Source organism: Pteronotus mesoamericanus, unplaced genomic scaffold (genome assembly GCF_021234165.1).
Source record: "Pteronotus mesoamericanus isolate MK-2021 breed Mesoamerican mustached bat unplaced genomic scaffold, CSHL_Meso_final contig_84, whole genome shotgun sequence".
Classification (NCBI taxonomy): domain Eukaryota; kingdom Metazoa; phylum Chordata; class Mammalia; order Chiroptera; family Mormoopidae; genus Pteronotus; species Pteronotus mesoamericanus.
Window position 1 is genome coordinate 1,121,032 of NW_026555267.1, and position 14,237 is coordinate 1,135,268.

At 51.4% G+C, this 14,237-nt stretch overlaps 1 protein-coding gene across 1 annotated transcript; it reads right to left on the reverse strand.

Annotated features, from left to right (window-relative positions):
* Positions 1-4,251: 4,251 nt before the first annotated feature.
* On the reverse strand, positions 4,252-13,923 carry PHB1 (prohibitin 1). Its single transcript, XM_054585372.1, has 7 exons — positions 13,842-13,923; positions 12,585-12,699; positions 11,204-11,365; positions 8,583-8,725; positions 8,297-8,413; positions 5,998-6,093; positions 4,252-4,638 (listed from the first exon to the last, which is right to left on the reverse strand). The coding sequence occupies exons 2-7, from the start codon at positions 12,670-12,672 to the stop codon at positions 4,426-4,428; spliced, it is 819 nt and encodes a 272-aa protein (XP_054441347.1). The 5' UTR covers positions 12,673-12,699; positions 13,842-13,923; the 3' UTR covers positions 4,252-4,425.
* Between the last annotated feature and the right edge of the window lie 314 nt (positions 13,924-14,237).

Genomic DNA, 14,237 nt, shown 5'->3' on the forward strand with positions numbered 1-14,237 from the left:
ACGCAAAGGCATTCTCTTTCAACTATAAACTGGTTCCCCAAGCCCAGTACATTTCCATCTTTTCTCGTCCAGCTACGTGCATCTGGGCCTTGCCAAAGCATCCCAGCCTCCACTGCGGCGCTGGGCCTCATCACTCCTTTTTTGTTCAATTCTCAGCCCCAGTGCTGCCAGGGTTCCAGAGCCAATGTCCTTTTTATAAAGGGAGACATACGCAAGGAAAGCGAGGAAGAGTTCAGCCAGAGGTAAATTCCTGGAGAAGAGGGATTTTATGTTGGGCTCGGGAGAGGGACAGGGATTGAAGGAGGGAGGAGGTTATACTAACCATGCTTGGTGCCAGATAGGTGCTAGACTTACCAGGGTGATCACTTTGTAAGGTACATAAATGTCTAATCACTATTTTGTATACTTGAAACTAATACAATATGGTGTGTCAACTATAACTGAGCAATAATATTTTTTTTAAGAAGGGGGGCAAGGAGGTGAGTGGTGCTCCAGACAGAAGCGAGAGCGAGCTGTGGGCAGGGGACAGAGAGGGGACAGCCACATACAGAGGCCATATGAAGAGAGAGGGCGATAAGCCTGGGGTCAGAGCGGGACATTAGTGGAGGGCTGGCCTGCTAGGCCCCGAGGACCCCGATTCAGAACAGCTTGAGGTAGCTTAGCGTGATGGTGTGGCAGAACACAAGGACCTTAACTTACAGCCCTCATTCCTAACCTCAGTCCCTCACTCTCCATTCCGTTCTCTATTCATTCGATAACCACTCCGTATTTCCCAGCAAGAGCCAGGCATGTTTGGCTGGTTAAGGGCAAGAGGAGGAAAGGGGAGTGAATGTTGAATCATCAAAGTGCCTTGCACTCCAGAAATGTAGAGCAGGAGAAGGAATCTCATCAAGAGGGTGCTAAATGCCTCACAGGAATGTGGACAAGGAGTTCGGGCAAGTGAGAGGGAATGCACAGGGGAGCAGGGGACACCAGAGGAAGTTTTGTAGAAGAGAGTTCGAGCTAGGACTCGAAGGAAAGGGGACGTCTGACTCTGTGAAACATGGGTGAAGGGCTGACCAGGAGGAAGTAACCCTGCGCAAAGGGGGAGCAGTGAAATTATGGGGGGGATGCAGACCGGAGCTCATCTTGGTGCATGTGTTCAGTGGGAATGTTACTGGCACCACTTTGGGCGTAGTTTTTCATTGTATGAGTCTGTGACGTACCAAGGTCTTGTAGCATCCCCGCCACCTAATGCCTCTCACCTAATGCCAGTAGCCTCAGCCCCTTTCCACCTGCACTGTCAAACAACACTCCCCACTCCGAGGGAACCATTACACAGGTTTGCGAAGGCAAGCACTAAGATGTCACGTTGGACCAGAAAATTAGCAGCCAGACCACAGAGCGCCTCAAGTGCCAGGACAAGACATTTGCTTTTCATTAAGCGAGCAGAGTATCCACTGAAGATGGCTCAGGAGGGAGGGGACATGACCTGCTTTAAAAAACAAAGTGCGGAGCAGGATGAACGGAAGGCCAGGAAAGGTGGAGAAATCAGCTCCAGGCTCCTGCAACCGCCCACCCAGGTTATTTTCAGTCGGGGTGGGCGGCTGTACCCACGATGACTGGTGGACGGCAGAGGTCAAGGGAGGGCCCGTCTGCATATTCCTGCTGATGGCTGGAATGTCCTATTACAGTTTGCTAAATCAGGATTTGACTAGTATTACTGTCTTTCGGATCAACCCACCTGTTGGGACCACAATACAACTTCCCCCTCATTGGTCCACACAGGCAGAATTTGCACACAACTAGAAGGCGGGAGAAGGGCAACTCTTTGAGGGCTCTCTCCCTGCTCCCTGCCCAGGGTCCACTGCCTCCTTAGCGAGCACCCCCTTGATGCCTGAACAAGGGAACCATTCAGGCCGACCAGAGAGGGGAAGACACTCCCTGCTCTGCCCCGTCACTGGCCAGGACAGGACACGGCTTTTGATCCACAGCCCAGAGAATCCCAAGCTCATAAAGAAAGGCCCATTGTGACAGCCTCTGGAGAAGCCCAGAAGCCGGAGGGAACTCTGGGGCTAAGCAGCCGGTTAACGTGCACATTTGTGAAAGGAATTACAACTTGGCGGAAGTCTAGGCAGAATGAGTCCCCGGGGCTGCCACTGGCACAAGCCATGGCAGGGAGACTAACAGCAAAACCAGCAGGAGCCTGGCCTCACTGAGAAAAGGCTGACCTGAGGCAGAAGGAACCCAGAAGCCTCGGAGGGCTCCCCTGCAGACACCTGGCGCATGAAACCCAATCTCCCAGTCAAATGCAAGAAACACAACTGCTCTTTTGATACGGTCCCGGGGAAGAGAGGAGCCGCCTGCCACCGCCCTGCCTCCACCCCCGCCCCCGCCAAGGTTGTCCAAAGCCGTAAACGGCAGGAAAGGAGGATGGCTGCAGAGTGGTAGCTGGCCTGGAAGCTACTCAGGAACTATGCTTTTTCTGCTCCGGTCTTAAATGTGTTTTGAGTCCAGTCACTTGCAGGCCTTGCTATTCTTATGGCAAAAACACAAGATCCTGAGATAATGCCAGGGTACACGGTAGGGAGAGGGGCTAGACGGGAGGCTGGTGGGAGTATCCCGAAGAATGAAGCTTTGGTGGGAGGTCTGAGGTTCAGCCGAGGGTCAGCGCACACTCAGGGGTGGTGGTGGGGTATGGGAAGGGCTTCAACCCCTGCAGAGGCCCTGGGAGGAGCGCGGGGTGCAGGGGTGGGAGAACTCAGTCCCCAGACCCACCCCCAATTTCTGCGCTGTCCCTGCCTTTCTCAGCTGTCAGCTGGCCCTATCACTTGGGACAGGAAATGCAAAATTGAGGTCAGAGGATCCCTCGCCTCGGCCAGGTGCAGGGCCCAGGGATTAAACCGAGAGCAGAGGTTGGAGCAACGTGAGCACTGCCTGCACGTCGTCGTCATTTCCACTGTCCCTGGAAGGCCCTGGGGTGGGTGATGGGCTCGGCTCATTCTCAGCCATGGTTCTGCTTTCCCTCCCCACCACCCCAAATGCATACGCTTGACCCTCTCAAATGTCGTCACTTTTACATCAAAGCAGAATAAGCAACGTAAACCCATAGCAGAACCATCCAATGAATATAAAAATCAAACTAGAGCACACGAGGGCTGTCCCACACATGTACATCAGGCACTTCCCTCCTGTCCGTGTCGCTGACAGCTGGGGAGCAGGCCTACGACCCCTAGTAGTGGCACGAAGGCCACAGAGGAGACTTAGCGACTCCGCTCGCCGGCACCTATGAAGAGCCCAGCCCATGACAAACCTCACCTACCACCGCTGAGATTCACTCCTCACTGGGGGCGGGTCTGGAACACAGCAGTGTTTTCTGAAACTCAAGCATTTTCTGCCTTGCTGGAGATTTGGTCCCAGCTGGTGAGACAAACATGTGCACACAGAAACTGCTAGAACACTCTGTTCAGATCCCATGGCTCCCACAAACAAAAAAAAGCCAGCCCAGAAGACTGAGCTGGAAGGCCTGGGTGTCATTTATTGTCGGCAGTTTACACACATTTTTCTTCCCAGGGTCGTTTCCTTCAAAGCACAGGCACAGAGCCCTCCAGAAGGGCAGTCTCAGAACGAGCGCGCCAGGAACGCAGGATGCACGTCCTCGGCAGGCGTGTTTGGCCCCGACAGGATGCAATCCTTCAAGATGGAATTCCACTGGGTATTTGAGAGACACCAAGGTGGGGGGTGGACAGGAAGTCTTCCACAGGACTCACATCTCAGTCCAGGCCTGCTCCCTCACTATCCAAGTCCATCCCAGTTTTAGGACCCCTGGGGGGCAGCAAAGGGAGCCCACCCACTTTCACAGGGCGGGTTCTTCAAGCTATGCCGTTTGTACACACCTGCTTCCGCTGGCCCCCCCAGTTAGAGAACCCGCCTCACGGTAAGAGACAGGCCGCTTCCTCTCTGCCCCTCCCAGCCCCTCTCTTCAGCTGGCTCTGTGCAGAACTGCTGGGAAAAAAAGGTGCCTGTGTTCTCGGTTGAGCTGTGTGCCATCGTCTTCAAATCTTGAATAACTGCAGGGTTGGAGGCTGCAAGTTCACTCAGGCCGACAACTGCGCTCCCCAGCCGACCACACACACGGCTCTGCCTTCCTTCTGCCAACTACCAGTGCCGAGGCCCCAAAGACGAGGGTCAAGCTCGTCTGCGTAGGCACTTGGCAGTTCTTGGTAGGGAGGTGGGTAAAAAAAGTGGACGGAAATGAGAAGAACGAAAGCGTTTCATCTGATAAGAGTAATCAGTGATCTGAAGTGATTTTGCTTTTATTTCCTTCACTTGAAGCCAATCATGAAATGTCACAGTGATTCTGGGGGGGAGGCAGAAGGAAGGCGACGTTAAGAATCCTCGCGGCCGTGGCCCACGCGGCCCGAGGAGGTGCAGGCGGCGCGGGCCTCACTGGGGCAGCTGGAGGAGCACTGACTGCCCGGCCGGCAGGTACGTGATGTTCCGGGAGCGGGAAAGCTGGTACGCGATGTCCTCTGCGGCTTCCAGCTTGCGCAGCTCGATCAGGCCGTCGCCTGCAGTGGCGAGCGAGTTGGCGATCAGCTCGGCCGCCTTGGAGTCGCCCTCAGCAGAGATGATGGCCGCCTTCTTCTGCTGCTCAGCCTAAGAGAGCGAGGCGGGGAGAGACCAAGATCACACTTCAGAGCATGGCGGGGAGGGGGGGGTGGGGGCGGCAGGCTACAGCCTCAAAGGCACGTTAGGCACTTTCACTGGTTCCGGAAGGAACTCTGGGAATTTGCCTCTTCCTCTGGATGGGGTCAACAAGCACTGCCCATCCACCCACTCCTCTCCTGAACCACCCACTCCTCGTCACAGCAGGGATACATTCTGTCAGCTGCATAAAGAGCTGTCATATTTCAGTCTTCATTACTATGAATAGCAATCTAGTCTGGCTACCCTACTCCAAGCCAGGAGCATCCCAGGCCAAGAAAAACCAGAAAGGTGGAATCAATCCTCAGACTCATCTTTTCCCCCAGTCCCAAGTCAAATGGCTTTCACCAAAACCAGTGTAGCTAAGCAGGAGCAGCAGGCATGTGTGACACTCCCGAGAGCTGCCTGCGAGCGACAGTGGTCACTGGCCAGGAGCCTGGGCACCCAGTACGAGATCTTCTAGGCTTTGCGTACTCAAAGCTATAGGACAACATCTAGTGCAATGCATGACCTTCACAAGTGTGGGAGGACAGCGACAGGCCAATGAAATTCACACAACTTTGAAGCTGCCAGGCTCTGTGACTGTTCACTCAACCAATGTTTACCGAGCACCTAGTATCCCCAGGCACAGTCTCGGGCGTGTCGCAGGCCCAGAGGTAGGCAGTTTACATAAAGAAAAGAAAGGTCCTGCTTGTAGAGTTTACATTCTCTAAAATTCAATGCTGACCAGCCATATCCCTTGTTTCCATGACTTTAAGGACTAAAGGGTCTTGGATTAGAAGGCTAACTCAGGAGAAGTAGTGGTGGGAAGAAGGGGCTAGCAAGAAATAGATACACCTTCACAGAGACCAGGAAGGCCAGGCTGTTAGGCAAATATATTGTGTCCCATCACACTCTGACACATCTGGATGGATTTAGTGTTTGAAAAAATCCAGTGACGATAGCGCATCTGGCGCAACGTCTGATCCTTTGTGCTGTCAGCTTTCACTGTGTAACTGTGGTTAAAAATGACTTTTTAGTGAAGCTGAAAATATTACAGGAGAAACATTTTTATTTGTAGGAGTGTTTTTGATCTTAGGGAAGTGGGGAAAAAAATGACCCTTCTGTGATTTAGGAACATAACTTCATATATCCCTGACTAGCCCTCAAAGACTCTGGAACCAATTGCAGGAGTAAAGTCCCTTCAACTCCCTTCCAATGATCCCGGAAGGAGAGATGACAGATGATGAATTTCCAGGCCACCCAGCAAATGGGGAGGCTGAGCACAGGAGAAAAGGAAGAGAGGCTCTTGCCATCTGGTTGAACGCTCACCTTTTCCACCACAAATCTGGCCCTCTCCGCTTCCTGCTGGGCCACCTGTTTGGCTTCTACCGCTTCTGTGAACTCCTTCCCGAAGGTCAGATGAGTCTAAAGGGAGAGAGTGAGCACAAGATGAGGCAGTGTAATTGCTTCGACAGCATGGCTGCAAGGCCCCCACGGCCGCGGGGAGGAAGAGGCCAGGAATGGCTCTAGCAGCTGGAGGAACTGTGAGGCCAGATCACTCTTCCACCTCCGTATCTGTGTCCAACCTGAGTTTACACCCAGAATCCTCGGCTGCCCAAATTGTTCCTGTACCACATTCTGTCACCCTCAGTGAGACGATCTCAGGTCGAAAACAGCCTACAGGCACTGATGGTATCTACCTAAGTGACCGCCTCCCTTGGGGAGGAGACCTGCGGGTTCCAGGACCCCCACCGTGACTAGGTCTCTCCAAGGTCCTTTGATGGCCTGTTTGAAGCCTCAGGGAAGCCAGATAGAAAGTGAGCCCCTGAGAGGGAGGGATGCAGCTGGTTCTCAGGGATGCGAGAGCCCAATGCTCTGTGCTCACGGATGAACCAGTCCACGCCTTTCTCACAGGACCTCCACCACCAAATGGGAAGAGGACAGGAGAATGTGGAACGCAAATCACAGCATTCCCTGTGTGAGTGCTTCTGGGAAAGGGTTTAGACGAAAGAGAAGGCAGGTAAAGCTATTGTTCAGGCAGAGGGTTTTAAATCCTGATTATCCAGGCCTTCCCTAATAACATAAATTACTGAGACTTGGCTGAAGTGACTGTCTCTAATGACCATGCAGACAATGGGAACAGATTTCAGAATGTGTAATGCCAAGTCTAGAATAATTTACTTACTTACCCAACTTTTCATTAAAAAGGGAAAAGTAACATTGGTTTTGCTATCAGATTCTATTTCCTCCTCCACTCTGAAAAATTCTGCTTTTTAAAGAAAAACATAAGCAGCTCAAAATTTCTCCTGAAAAGTAAACCCTAGTCCCACAGCCTCCCAGAATTTTTAACACCCCTGACTCTGAAACTGCAGCTGTTCTACTTTGCCTGCTCCATTTCTGGACTTGGACTCTTGTTCAAAGTGTGGGGAAAGAAAATACAATCCTGAGAGATGAAAAATGAAATGTGCAATTAAGGAATAAAATTTCTCTCTAAAAGGGCCAGCTGAGGGCAGCAAATTCCCCATGAAATCTAATTTTCTTCTCACACCTCTTAGATAGGGTTTCTTGTGGTCAGCCCACATTTCCCCAGAATGGAATATGTGGTTAAAGTCTAGCAAAATGCCAAGCTTTTCCTCAGGTTTTTACTGCGCGTTTTGTCGCAGCCAAGGTGTTCAGGGTGAACAGTAAGCGGGAGAGCCCGAGGAATCCGTGGGCAGAGGTGGCAAATGGCTGCAGCCGGGAATCTCGCCAGCAGAGGGAGCCCACAAGCCCTTCCACTGCCGGCAACTGGTGCCCGGGGAGAGCGCCTGGGGAGCGCGCCCTGAGGCCAGCGCCGGCTGTTGCGGAGTGTGACCGCTGAAACAGCTGCAGAGATGCCTAGGGGAAATGGTGCCTCTCCCCAGCGAGGCACAGGAGACCTCGACAGGGAACACTCTACCTCACAGCCCGAACAAATCCTTCCAAGTGATTTTTCCCACAGAATCTAGAAACATGACCCTTCCCCTCACCTCGTCGGCCTGAAATGCTATCCTGCCTCTACTGCTTTCTGTCTGAGTTATGGCACTCCACGTTGTAGAAGCACACAGATATGCGGTGTCAAGAGGACAGCTCAGGTCTCTGTGACGTCCCGTGCCCCCCATACCAGGCTTGGGGAGCAGAACCAGTCATCTGCAGTCTATCACCTTTCACTGGGGGCCCCCAGAGCGCACTTCGCTAAGCTTCAGACCGTAAGTGTTAGGAGATTCCCACAGGTCGGGCTGGGAGGTCTGCGCTAGGGAGAAAGGCTACCCGAGCGGTTCTCTGGTCTCAGCTTCCTGTGTCAAACAGGGTTAACAAGCCATCACTTCCTGGGGAGCTATCGAGTAAAGTCACGGTCACAGTTTTGAGATGGTGAAAAAGCTCAGGTTGGGTAGGGCCAGAAGTCAAAAGAAAAATGGGCGACAGTGCTGAGATTAAAGACTGAAAACAAACCCAAGGAGATGGCCTCGTACTGTCAAGAAGTTTCCATGCTTTCAAGTCTCACATCTAGGAAAGCAGAAGGCAGGACCTAACAGTGTCCACCCGGAAATGGAGCTGGGCACCTCAGCAAGCACCGGCCCCTCCCTGCAGGTCCCCCCAAGGATCTTACCAAGGACACGTCATCCAGGATGAGCCCAAAGGTTGCAGCTCGCTCTGTAAGGTCGTCGCTCACCTGTCTGGAGACCAGCTCTCTCTGGGTGATGAGTTCTCCAGCGTCAAAGCGAGCCTGGTTCCCAGGGAGGGCAGAGGAGCCAGTCAGGATAATGAGGAAGCAGAGAGGGAACCAGGAAGCTACCAGCCACATCCCAACCCACCCACTGCCAAGCTCTTCCTGCCACCCACTGATCTCCTGGTGGCCCCACTGCTAGCGCGAGGCTGAGGCCCTGACCACTCACCACCACTGACTTGAGGATCTCTGTAGTGATGGACGGCAGCACGCGCTCGTCGTAGTCCTCCCCAATGCTGGTGAAGATGCGGGGAAGCTGGCTAGCAACTGGACGGAAGAGGATCCGCAGGGTGATGTTGACATTCTGCAAATCTTTGGGGAGGGGACAAATGCTGGAGTTAAAAATAAAAAGCACTGCAGCCTTCTATATGACCTCCTACCCGAAGTTTGTTACAATTTATAAGTAAAGTTGTTAATTATAAGATCCTACAGGACAAGGAGCAAGGATGCATGGTTTCCTTGGTAGAGAATCCAGCAAAGCACCTGTTAAGAACTTCTTAAAGGTTTTGGTTTCAGTATGTCCCCTTGATATAGGCAATTCATATATGTCTAAGAGGTGCTATGAGATGACTGGAACTCTGAATGTACTAAGAAAACAGGGCAATGCCAAAAATTTTGGGGTGAGGCCTTTCTGAGGCCCACTCCAGGGGCGTGCTTTGGAGAGGTTACTCTGGGTTCAGCAGAAATAGTCCACTTTGGACTAAACCGACAGTCCAAAGGCCTGGGCTGCAGTACCACTGGGCTGTTTACTAATTATCTGACTTCACTAAGCTTTAGCCAATCTCAACTTAGTTCTGTAAGAACGGGGATGATTTCACCTGCTTCCCAGGCATGTTCGGGGAAACTGACAGAGAAAAGCACTGTAAGATGCAACAGATGTTAAGAGGCCATCAGAATCGTCCACAGCCCACTTCTTGTTGCTTGGCCCAGTCAAAGGGCCCAGGAAGGGAAACACGGCGTTCTCTGATTCAGGCCTGCTTGGAGGTAAAGCGCTGTCATAGCTGGTTTGCAGTCATTAAGAATATGGAACAAGCCCTGGCCAGTGTGGCTCAGTTAGTTGGAGCATGGTCCCCTAAACCAAAAGGTTGCGAGTTTGATCCCCAGTCAGGGCACATATCTAGGTTGTGGGTTCAATCCCTGGTTGAAGTGTGTATAGGAGGCAACCAATCAATGTTTCTCCTCCCTTCCTCTCTTTCTAAAAGCAATGAAAAAATGTCCTCAGGTGAGGATAAAAATAATTAACTAAAAAAACAACAACACTCCAATCCCCCCCGCCCCCCCCAAGCACCCATGAGATGGGAGTCTTGAACCTAGAGCCATCAGAAGTGGGAGGTGTACACTCACAAGCCCCTGATCTCTGGAAGTCCCTATCAAGTTCCGAAGACAGGTACATAATGTACCCCGAGAAGAACTACAAGACAGTAAAGGAGAAAAATCCCAAAGAGGTAGGAAGTTGAGAACTAGGCTTTTAAGTTAGTTTGAGGTTTCTCGATGAACCCCATCCCACCTCTGATTTCCTCCTTTCTAGTAGGCAAGTCAGGCCCTTCCCAGGGCGCCCCTCCCTCCCTCTCTCCCTCCCTCCCTCTGGAGAGGAGCTACAGGACCGATCACGCCATTCCAATTTACCCTTCCCCATCCTCTGCCCGAAAACACTGCTCCCTCCAAAGTCCCAGCTCAGACTAGTCCCCCACAGGAGCCTGCCCGGGCGCCCGTGGGAGCCAGCTGCCCTCCCCTCTGCTCCCCCAACACGCCATGCAGCCTCGGCCCCAGGGCTCACCACATGACATCACCCCCGTCCGCCCGCATCTCGGCCTCCCCAGCTAGACAGAGCTCCTCAAGGCCCCGGCCTCAGTCACCTCTGAACCGCCCCATCCTCCCGCCCAGCACGAAGCCTGGCACAGCCACAGTAAGCGAACTTCTGCTGAGGGACAGCACTGCAGGCACTGAGCGTTACTGAGTCGATAAACCTGCATCCGTGTGCCCCTCTCCTCTTGCTGTGTGGAAATGTCACTGCTGAGCCGGCATCTGCTGTTCCACTTACTGCCTGTGCACCTCTATGCACAGGAGGGGGAACAGTGACAGCAATTCATTTTAGGCTCTGTCTGGAAATCCAGCGGTGTGTTGGACACCGGGAGACAGCTCTCAGGGATGTGAACCTCAGACTGAGGTAGCAATGTGCGGCCAGCACTGCTGGGAACAGAGGCCTTGGGAAGTAAGCTGCGACAAAGGCAAACGGAACGGCCAGAGGTCAGTTTATACACTCTGGGGAACAAGAGCCAACGGGAAGGGCCAACTGAGGGCAAAAACGCACTCGTAGATGTTTTGAAAATTGGATCACTATGTAACTCTTGAAATGGATCTTTGTGTATATCTTTAAATTTGTACAGCTTGTCTGTGTATTTTAAGTATACAGGGTCCAGCAGAAGTAATACGGGCTCGAGTGTGGTTGGTAGGGTAGTAACCTGGGTTTTTTACCCATATTTTTAATATGGGTAAAATAAAATAAAAAAAATTTATACTTTTATTTTGAACATTTCACCTAAAATGTCATGGGGCATGCTTGAGTGTGATATGGTTATGTTACAGAATCGCATGCTTATGATTTTCTAATAAAAGATTCTGTAATAAAAAGGGACATCACTTCTGCTGGACCCTGTATATTTCTTTATATGAAGCCCCACACAACTCTCTAGGGAAAATACGCGAGGAATTCTTACATGAAGTTCAACCGCTTCTGAATCCCACGGCACCCCTTCCATCCTCTCTCCTTAACCTACTGGCAAGACTCACCTTTGCTACCAGTGATCACTGGCACGTTACGTGGTCGAGAGCGGCAGTCAAAGATAATTGGTTTCTGTACCCAAGGGATGAGAAAGTGTGTCCCTTCCCCTACCACGATGTCCTGTACTCCACGGAACCGGTCAAAGATGACAGCTCTGTGCCCAGCATCCACTGGGAAGGAAGGATAATGATGGGTCAGAAAAATCTCCTCACCCATGAACCAAAAGAATCATGCCCTTGAAAGATCCTTGGAGCTTTCTGTTCATTTATTAAGTCTCCCCTCTCTTGCTCTGTCTTCCTGTGCTTCTGGTCTCCAGAGGCATCTAAATAGCTACAAAACTAAGCAATCACTTCCTGTCCCATGTGTCTTCCCAAAGACTTCATTAATAGGATCTATTCCTCAGCATCCTTTCTCCTTGAAATAATTGGCTGCTGATTTTCTGATTAACCACCCCATCCCCGAACTCCCATTAACACATTTCCAGAAATCACCTCCCAAAACTTCTACAACTCCCCAAGGTTTTCGCTGCTACCTCAGTCCAACCTGGTTCCAATTTAACCTGCCATTCCCACAAGCGGTACCCCACTACGAGAAGCCTATAGTTTGGAAGGCCCCACTCTTTCCTGCCGATAGCTTGTCCTCTCCAAGGTCTTGAGGGGCTGCAGACCTGTCTTACTGGTTCAGAGAGAAACGGGTGATGGCCATTACTGTCTAGTTATGCAAGGGTGGCCCAAAAGGTCAGCGTATAAAGCTGTGCCATGTAAGCCAAGCAGGCTTTTCTGATCAGCTGCTTTATGACCAGTTGGTCCAAGTATCTTCGCTCTTGGAAAAGGTCTTAAGGGATAAGCTAGTTGAATTCCACTGCTTGACCAGTGAGGAAGCTGTGACTTGCCTCAGGTCTCACAGCAAAGCAGGAAAACAGCCAGCTTCCACCCCTGCCAAACTGTTAAAAGCTGGGCAGTGCATCTCAAAGGTATCTTCTCTGCAACAGAGCAAAAGCCCCTGCTCAGGACAAGGTCGCCACAGGTCTAAAGCCCTTCCTGAGTTATTCTACATGAACAGAACAAATGAGATCTCCATCTCAACTAGCCAGTGAAACCCTGACAGTCTGCTGCAGCATTTGGATGGTGCAGCATTACTTCACATGAACTAGAGCAGCTGGAAACGTCCAACCAGCACCAGGTCGCGAGGCTGCTTGTGAATAGGGGCTTTGCGAGAACAAACGGCGACCAAGGACAGGGGCTACGATGACAATGCAACCATATGGTGTGGGACAGCAGCAGGTGAGCCCTCTTGGTCACAAACACATTCACAGACAGCAGCGCTACCGTCAGGAGCGTCCCACGGGCTGTGCATACCAACAAAAATCCTCCAGCAAAGAAGCCTCACCATTATACAAGGCGGAGTTCACCACGCCTCCCGCGACGGCTAAGGCCAGGCCGAACTTGCCAATGGACTCAAACACTTTGGCAGCCATGTCTCCTTCTGCTGGACCCACTCACACCTAAGAAGGTAAAAAAAAAAAAAAAAACAAACCCAAAACAAAAAACAAGTAACACAACTTGATCCCAAAATCCTCAGAGAAAGCCCTTTTCTGCCACATGGTATTCACGTCCCAAGCTGGCTAGCTACTTCCCCATTCCTGAGAGCTTGAAAAACTGTAGTAGTCAATTCCTCTGCATTTTTCTTTTCTCACCATTTAAGAAAAGGGGTCTGAAGCACTTGGTTCAAAAACGGCCCCAAGGCATGGACTTGATACCCACAGAGAACTTAGCACCACACTAAACCACCCTCCTATTTTCTGGACAAGTAGGCCTCAAGAGAGGTTGGTGGCTGGTTCTGCGCACTTTTGTTTGGGAAAAATAACTCAAAGAATGTGCTATGTGGTGATTCCCACAGCAAAAATAACAATAGCTAACCTGTATATGAGACAGTCTCCTAATGGCAATTTATTTAATCCTCACACCAACCCCTACAAGGTAGATTATTATGGTTAGGAAACTGAAGAACAGTGAGGTTATATGAGGAGACCAAGCTCACACAGCTATTAAGTGGCAGAGCCAGGATCGGAACCTAGAGGTCTAATTCTAGAAGGTACAGCTTAATTCCTCATCATACATACAGCTTCTCAACAACAGGTATTAAGAATGGCCTGTTATTATGGAAGCCAGAGCTGGATGACATTCTGGGACCAATACAACAAAGAATAAGTGGGAAGATGGGGCTGAGGCGGGAACTCGGCTCACCTAACTGGAATCCACTCCAGCACTTAATTTATTAAGGCCCCGCCCACGGTCGTCGTCCACTTGTCTCAAATCCAACCTCTGCCTCCTAAACCCCAACTCCTGAACTACACTGATCTCTCCTCCTGCATTTAAATATTCCTTTCCCAACGCCAGGACGCTCAGCCCTTACCACTCAGCGTTTCCATTTCTAATAGCTTCTGGACTATTCCTCACCCTGCCCCCATACACACCTCCCTTATCCTACGCAAACCCTGCCTCGTCCCTGGCTCACCCCCTACCCTCGTCTCCCACGAAGCGGACCCACGCATGAACGCTGCTCGCCCAAACAGAGAATAGGGGAACAGACAAGCACTGCAGAATTGCCGAGGAGGGGACCACAGCCGTTTCTCCCCGTTCTCACCTGCTTCCACTCTGACCTCCACATGAATCCCCCAGCCACACATATCACGCATGCGCTAGACAGCTCCTCCTCTTCCCCGCCTTCCTTCCAAGATCCGCACCTTCGATTGGCTAAAAATGGCGCTGTGCATTCTGGGAAGGGTGGCTTTCAGACTTGCCCTGGTTTTTTTGGCAATTCGCAGATAAACTACAGTTCCCAAAAAGTCATGCAACGTTCTGACCCGCGCTGAAAAGCTTTTTGTCTTTGGTGGTAAACGCCAAGAGGCTGCCGCAAAGCCTTTTGGGGGCTGTAGTTTCTTGGAGGATAAACGCACGTGCCTACCAATGTTAGATCCCCCTTAAAGATGGGCTCTAGAGTCCTCGTAGAAGTGGCTGGATCTGCAGCTAGTGGCAGAGA